General features: G+C 37.7%; 1 protein-coding gene across 1 annotated transcript in view; it reads left to right on the top strand.

Annotated features, from left to right (window-relative positions):
• Positions 1-4,793: 4,793 nt before the first annotated feature.
• KATNBL1 (katanin p80 subunit B-like 1) overlaps positions 4,794-8,325 on the top strand; it is a 7,204-nt gene continuing 3,672 nt past the window's right edge. The window contains 4 exon segments of the mRNA XM_009885548.1: positions 4,794-4,921; positions 6,521-6,561; positions 6,937-7,216; positions 8,283-8,325. The exon segment at positions 8,283-8,325 is cut by the window's right edge and continues 11 nt beyond it. Coding sequence (XP_009883850.1) covers positions 4,808-4,921; positions 6,521-6,561; positions 6,937-7,216; positions 8,283-8,325 — 478 coding nt within the window. The 5' untranslated portion in view covers positions 4,794-4,807.

Genomic DNA, 8,325 nt, shown 5'->3' with positions numbered 1-8,325 from the left:
GAAAGGAACACATGCCAAGCTTATGGAATTGCTTCTGCATCATAAGATAGTGCTAATTTATTTTTATAGACAGATTACTCTTTTGGAAGTAAATTCATTTTTGGAAGTTTCTCATTGGTGACATGAGTTGATCATTACTGGTTCCCTGATGTATACCTATTTTGAATGCTTTCAGAGCATGAACTCCCCTCCTTGGGGAGTAACAATTAATTAACTCTTTCACCTGAGTCTAATATTGTCATCCTTGAACTTGCACTTGATTTAATATGGAGTGGGGGAGAATCACAAGAACATTAGTGATAGCTAGTGTACGTGGAATGCTACAGGAAAAAACAGCTGTTAAGAATTTGGGCAGAGTAGGACAGGAAGAATGCTTGAAAGGGTATGTACTGATGACTTATGTAAAATAGCTGGATTTCTTTTGCTTTGCTGTCATGCAAAGTACTCAAGTCTGTTCTGTAAGAAATTAATGTTATGTTAATACATGTGTAGATTACATAACATGCGAAGAAAAGTTTGTCCCTCTCTGGGGGCCGTGCCCAGAACATAGGATGATGGGAGGGAGTGGCAGAGTTGTTAATACTTGCCTTTGATAGATACGCACTTGAAAGCCTTTTAGTGCTGTCTTTCTTTGCGTGGTTCTGGTATGTCTTGAAGAGTTGTATTGCATCTGGGAGAGATCAGAGTTAGAAAATAGCAGTATAGCCATCAAGAAAACTTTGCACAGGTACTGACTATTGGCTGTGGGGACAAATGAGTTGACTTATCAGGATATATGGCTGCTATTACTCTAGTCCTCCTGTTTCCTGAAAATTGAGGAGAGTAAAAGGGTGAGGAGGGATCTTAATGAAATTGTGAATCTCTGTTCAGATTCACAGTTTACTTTGTTACAGTTGTAAAACAGTTTAGGCTTGTACGATGAAGGGCTGAAGCGGGAGTTGCAGTCTATCCTCAGTTTACTTTTTAAAATTTTGTAAAGTAAAAGAGTTGCATTGACCTTAATGAAATGTTCTGAACAAATACTGCTAGCTGTGCTCATCACAAGGGAATAGTAAAAAAAATCAAGAAGTTAAGGTGTAAGTTGTTTGATCTCGTATAAATTAGTATCTAATGCCAGTTTAAAAATCCTCCGAATATATCCCAAAATAACAGTGGATGGTAGTATCTAATTGGCTATCCCTAGATGATATTTGATAGCAGATAGGAAGTGAAAGTTGGCAAGGGTCCTGTAAAGTACCTTTCATCCTCTAGCATTCATCTTTTTAATTGCTGGCCAGCTATCATTTTATCGTGTGTTACTAAGCCTTTGGAAGCAGGATTCTTGATATGGACTAAATTTATTGTAGCAGTATTAGGTTTGCATGTACCAGATTCTTCTGCTTGTTTTCTGCTTTGTGTCTGTGCTACCTGAATTATGTTTCTGTATTTAATCACTTCCGGTGTGTTTCTTTTTTATGAATTTGCAGTCTACCCTGGAACCCATGTCAACATTTGCATCAACAACATCCTGTGGCAAGTTCAGCTTGATTGTAATTTGTACCTGCTACCCCCTTTTGTTAGTTTTGAGCCTGCCTTCAGCCAGGGTCTTTTGCCCCTTCATTCTTATATTGGGCAAGACAGAGGACACTCTCTATGCAAGTTCTCCAAGCCATTAATTTTGTAGGCCTTTGTCTTATTTCCCCTCTCTGCTCTAAGTAGCTTCTCTTCCATACTGAAATAGCCTGATCTAGTCTGCTGTTGATTGTATGGAAGGTATTCCATACTTCTTTTTAACTTGCCTTTGTATGAGCTCTTTTTCAGTTTTGATTTTTGGGGTGGGTTGGTTTTTTTTGAAGGAAAGAGGGCTAAACATGCACACAGTATTTGAAATACAGGCACAAATTAGTTCTGTACACTGTCACAACAATGATCTGTTTATTTTTCACTATTTATTGATCCATATGGAGCACTGAGCAATCCAAATGATCTGAAGTAAACTGTCATATATCCAGATCTTGTTGTGGGTGGCAATTATTAGCTCTGAGCCTGTGATTCTATATGGGAACCCAAAATTTCCTTATGCCTGCAGACACACAGGCTTTGCTTTGCATTAATCTATAATCATTGCTTCTGCTTATTGTATATCACAGTTCTTCTCTAATTCTTCAGTTAGCTCTCATCTTCAGTGTCTGGTGTAACTTTGTATTGTCAACTACTCATCTTCTTTGTGAGGTAATTTATGAATATATCTAACAGCATAAACCAATGGAGATTTTTTTGCAGGTTTCCTGTGTTGGCCTTCTTCAGTGTGGGAACTGCTTAGACAGTTTATCACGGTTTCTTAGCTTTTTCTCCATGCAAAAACTTTCCCTCTTGTCATTTGGTTGCTTAGTTACCTCAAGATATTTAAGTGAGGGACTTCTGGAAGCTTTTTGGAATCTCAGACTCTATCATTTAGCTGTCCTTTATCCATGTTATACTACTTCATACTCTCAAAGAATTCCATTAATTTTGCAGGGCAGGACTTGCCTTCACAACAGCCAGGTTGAATCTTTCCCAATATATTACTTGTTTGTGCCCACTAATTTTATTCTCGATTACATTGTTTACTAATTTGCACAACAGAGATGTCATTCTGGATCTTCCTTGAGGCCATCTTTAAATACTGACTGTGTTTCCCACACGTGATTTCTTCAGGTGCTTTGTCAGTTCTAAGGGAGAGGTTCTGCACCTTGGTTAACACCACGGCTATTTCATTACTGCTTATATGTTCACTGCTGCTTCTGCATTACCAGAGACCCTCACAAAACAGGTTAAACTATGGAAACCTCCCTAAACTGTAGGACTGAACACAGACATAAGGATTTTGCTTCACTTCATCAGATGTTCCTTTGTATCTGATCATCTATTGGCCTTTGGGTTTCTGTTCCCAGTCTTTAAAGAAATAATTGATAGTTTTGTTGTCTTTTCCCCATTTCAGCTGGGAGGCTAGGGGCATTATGTTCTTATATCAAATTTGTCAAAGCATGTAATTATCTTCATTTTTCTTTTAGACATGTTTAACTCTTTGTAGGGAACTTCTTTCCCCCCAGGATAACCTCCTCACAGTTCAGGTATTTTGAGATGTTACCTTAAGCTCTTTAGATCCCAATATTAAACACTGATATGCTAATTGAGTTTCCGTGGTAAGACATTTCTTCCTAGCCTTCTGTTATTTTACACTTCTATTAAGTAAAAAACACTCTAGTTTAACAGTGCTGTTGTATAAGTTGGAGATCAGATTCTCACTTACTGCCTAGCATGAAAGAGGAGGGTGGGTTGAGATCATTTCTAAAACAAGCAAGTAAGGAGAGGTCACTTTTCTAAGTTGTAAGCTGTCAGTGTGTCACAGGAGTAGTTGCAAAAGTGATGTTTTAGGAACAAGAGATTATGGATATTTTTTTAGCATCTGATGGGATGATTCTGCAGGGTTCAGCTCTGGTGGTTACAGGTGCTCTTCCCAATTCTTCTGGAGTTTATTGCCTTCCCCTCAGCCACATTCTCAAACAGGGATGCAAAAAAAATAAATCGAGGTTTTTCCAAGTCCTCCTAGCTTTCCACCTTCATCATTAGCCTGACTATAAGGCTGGATTTTTTTGGATTTTTAGGGTTGTTGAGTTGGGCTTTTCTTCAAAAGTTCAGTTGTTTGTGTTTTGGTTTGTGCTTCAAGTTCAAATTTTAACATACAGCTATTTTGGGTCCAAATAGTGGTTTCAACTGCTCTGATAAGCAGAGAAGAAATTTGTTGTTCTTATGGTTTCTTCTAAATTTCAGGGGAAAATACTTTTTTACTATTTATTTATAAACCTGGTGGCTGGAAGCCTTGGAAGTGTGAAGAGCTCACAGGGTGATAACTATTATGTCACCATCCCGTAGTATGCAGGGGAAGTTAAAGAGTCAAGTTAATGAACGAGTCTTAAGCCAGCCTTGTGTCTGGAAAAGTGTAGACCACCAACTGTTAAAGGTCGTGCCCTAAATAATGTTGTCACTTGCAATGCTTGCTGAAGTTGTTGTCTGACAGCTCCATGTTCCCATCTTACAGGGTAAGGGGTTTCTGTCAGTCAGTCTTCCTTTTTTGAGAGAGAGACAGAGACATATCTCAAATGAGATTCTTCAGTACTGATCCTGTTCTAAAGGAAACTGAAGCATTTGAAGATTTTTTTTTTTTTTGCTTCCACTGTATCTTACAAAATGGATTTTAATATGCATTATGTGGAGAATACACCTCATACTTTGTTTTCAGCCTGCTACCTGTTTGTTTTATTTGGTGGCCTTTAGTTACTGCATTGAAAGATCTTCTGTGGCTAATAAGCTGTTTCCCATCTGATTTTTTTTTTCAATGAGCAGTGTCTTAGTGTTTTAAATACTGAAGTTCTTAATGTGGGGTAAATCTCCTACACAGAGGAAAAAGGATAGGACTGTTGGTACTAAAGGTGGAGGGGAGAGACTGGGGCACTCGTGTTGGCAGCATAGTTTTGCCATTGAGGGGAATGCAGGTGTACTAAGCTGGTCTGACAACAAGATCTCTGCCTCTGTTTCTTTGGAGGAGACTTGGTTTTTGTTTCCTTTTTTTAGAAAGCTAAATAGGAATTCTGAAGAGCTTATGAACATGTTACTAATGATAAGGCCTCTAGTTAACATTTGCTAAAGGGTGTTGTCTTGGATTATTTATATGATGAAACACCTTGTGAATAGTTGAACTGTTTTAATTGGTTTTGCCAGAAAGTTGACAATGTTTTAGAAAATGTAACTAAATATCTCTTCCTTGAAAACAGGGATTTGAGAGATTATGGCATCTGAAGCCCACAATGTTAGAAAACAGAAAGTATTGCATATTGAAGGTTGTCCCATTGATCTCCCCAGAAAAAGAATCTCTTCTTCCACTAAAAAGATCATGAAGGAGGTAAGTTGTTTGTTTGGGGCTTTTTTCTGATGAAACTGAAGTAAACATTCAAACAAGTTGATAGTCTAAAACTAGAAACACAGCATTACTGACCATTTCATGTTTAGATATGCAATAGAACTTTAGCTTGACCGGAGGTTATGTTATGAAAACTATGCATTATAATAGGCACAGGCAGTGACTATGCACATATGTGCATCGTATCATCCACGTGAGCAGTAGGTACTGATATGGTTTTACTCGTGCCTGCTTTTCTGCAGTCTAACCAAGAACTGTTTTCAGTAGAGGAATTGTGTCATGCAAAAGTTCTCTCTTGCCAAGAGGGCTACATGGCACAAGTGAGAAGTTGGGGTAGGTGAAATACCTGCATTGAAACCGACCTGTCACTTTGTTACCATACAGCTTGATCTATCATATTGTCTAGTAATGTGTACTTTCACTGGATTCTTGCTAGTCAGAAACATTTTCCATAACCTCTTACCTGTGTTCCTGGCTGAAGAGTGAGTAAGGCAGTGGAGTATGGAGGAAGTACTAGGGAGGTAAACTTACTGCAAGATCACTTCAGACAGTGGGGAAGATGCCAATATTCTCTGTGTCCATTTGTTTATTGAAATTATGTATTAAAACCCACATGATTTTATGACTCAGTGTTACCAAAAAAAGGTCATAGCATTGTCTTGATGTGCCCAATGTAAATGTTAACAGTAGTATAAATTTTCATGTTGGAATGCCCGCACTATATGAGCGTAGTACGTGTTTATATGATAATACATATTTCTAGCTTGAGCATCTTAGTGCTTTTTTTTATTTTTAATAATTTGTTTACTAATGAAAAAAGTAGACCAGAACATCACAATTCAACTCATCTTCATTAGATGAAGCTTTAAAACATTGGAGATTACTGTATAAAAAAGTCTTTTGAAACTCATCTTCAAGTTGTGTTACTTAATTTTCAAAGGTTTTGCTAATCTGTGTGGCACAACCTTGAATGAATTTTGTGATTCCTTTGGGATATCACTGTTTTATGCAGCCTGCTTGGCGTCAGAGTGCTAATCTGTTTCATATGTATAAGTTCAGGATAATCAAGCTGCTGTTGTCTACAGCACTCTTGATTTATTTAATTTGTTGTTGTTGTGCTTTGGTGGGGTGATGTTCTGTCTTCCTTCCCAATACTAGCATGTGCTGCAGTATGGGCCTTTAAATATATGTTTGAGACAAGTAATGCAATTTTCCCATCAGATTCCAGTAGGTTTTTTATATTAGTTACAGTTTTTAGTTTGCTATTAACTAAAGAATCTGTCTCTGATGTCACAATCCCGTCTCTTGCCAAAGATACCCCAAGCCTGCAGCTGACTGCGGTGCTCCAAGGACAGCTGTGGCAGAGCTAGTCCTTCTATAGGTCACTGTGAAAGACTTGAAGATTATAGGAAGGTTAACGTAGCTGTGCTTTAATTGCAGAAAAGGAGGAGTGGGTAAAGGGAGGGAATCTGTGGTAAATTTAGGCCATGGTAAAGCAGCACTTCTTTTTTGACAAACTGTGAGAGTGTTTGAGCCTTTTTAGTAATAAAGCTTTTTTATTCTCTATTCCCTTTCTCCCAGGGTAAGAAATCTCCAAAACAGCTGGCTTCATACACAAACAGGTAGGAGGGCTGTGCTGTGTAGAGTCTTGAGTTTCAAGTGAGAAGGAGGCAGGGAGGAGGAAACAGTTTAAATCTATTATAACACCCAAGCAGACACAAATGGAAGATAGATCTTAATTTTACTGATAATACTTGGTTCTTATGTCCACTTCCATAATAAAGAGTCTCTGCATTAATAAAAGAAGTAGAAAAATACTGGTGGTAGCTTTTACATCTGGTAACTCAAATGTCATGAAGGTATATCTTGGGGATAAAATGTTTTAAGTAACCTGCAAGTTGACTGCTGAATTCATAATGATATATTTTAACTTGATAAAACAAAGTATTGCTTAGGTTTAGAGTAACCTTCACTAAAATACTACTTTATTATTGCAGAATAACAGTTGGAAAAACGGTGACCAGTCCCCTCTCTCTCTTCAAAGTAGTATATTGTAAAAGAAGAGTTCATTGTTATAGCCCAAAGCCTTGTTACAGAAAGAAACAGCTCCCTAAATTTAGGGGCTGTGACATGGCAAATAAAGAAAATGAACTGGCTTGTGCAGGGAATCTGCCAGCAAAACTGCATGACAGTCGTACACACTTGCTGAATTCTAGTGACTCTGGCTCATCTCAAACAGAAGGCCCCTCATCCAAATATAGTGGATTTTTTTCAGAGGTAAGTAGAGTTTAAAGAAACTTTAGTTTAAAAGAAAAGTATTCCTGGTAGTTTCTTTGTGTGATTAGCTGTGAAAGTTTTCAAAGAGGTTAATTTTCTTAACGTATAGATTGACCCAGGTCTTGTGTTTTATGGTCTTTATCTGTCAGTTTACAGTGATACAGTTGCCAACGGTAGTAGTTCTGCTAGTTTTTCCTGTGTTTGTGTCAGCACAGAAGCCTTGATCTGCCAGGCTAGTTTGGGTTAAAATTCTACCAGCACCAAAGGAAGACGTTGTTTTGACCCCATTAGGTTTTGTGATGTGGTGTGACACATGGCCGTGTGCGTGTTTATGGAAGTGTGAAGGTGTTAGTGTATGGATGGGAATAAGCTGGTGAGGTAGGACAGGACCATTTTCAATAGCAGTATCTTGCACTCCATTGAACCTTACGGTTTCAAGGAAGGAGCAGCAGAATAGCTAGAATAAAGAGGTTGGAGAAAGGAGAGTAAGAAAACAAAGACTGGGGAAGATTCATCCTCTGAGAAGTTAAAGACCAAATCACTGGCCACAGATGACTATTTAACTGGTTTGAGAGATGTGGGTGGCTGTGCAGTGTTCATTCTAATCCAAGATTTTAATAAAATACCTAAACTTCATTCCAAGAACAAGATTTTTCAGAAATCAACCTTTTCTGTCAAAGTTCAGAATAATACATGTAATGACGTGTCTAAATTGTTGAAGTTCTCAAAATTAATAAGCATTTAAGTAAAAAGTTCTCAAAGTTGGTGAGAATTAGATGTTGATGCTCATGAATGCTCTATTTTAATAACTAAGTACCTCTCTTTAGTTGTCTATAGACCTTATTCTTGTAGCTTTAAGTAGTCTTAATCTATTTGTGCCCCCTTCTAAAGGAAATTTGTGGGTTTTAAGGCCATTGTTAGCTAAATTTCTAAAACAAACTCATCACCATACAGGTAGGAAAGCATACTTTCATATACTAAGTTACTATGTTAGAGCAGCTTATTGGGTTGTCGCTGGCTACTTTAAATGGTGGTAAACTTCTTTTATATTTTTGAAAATATACAGGTTTCTCAGGACCATGAAACTATGGCTCAAGTTCTTTTCAGCA

This window comes from Charadrius vociferus, unplaced genomic scaffold (assembly GCF_000708025.1).
Source record: "Charadrius vociferus isolate BGI_N301 unplaced genomic scaffold, ASM70802v2 scaffold755, whole genome shotgun sequence".
NCBI lineage: Eukaryota > Metazoa > Chordata > Aves > Charadriiformes > Charadriidae > Charadrius > Charadrius vociferus.
The sequence above is the reverse complement of the archived record's forward strand: the minus strand, read 5'-3'. Positions and strand labels throughout refer to the sequence as shown.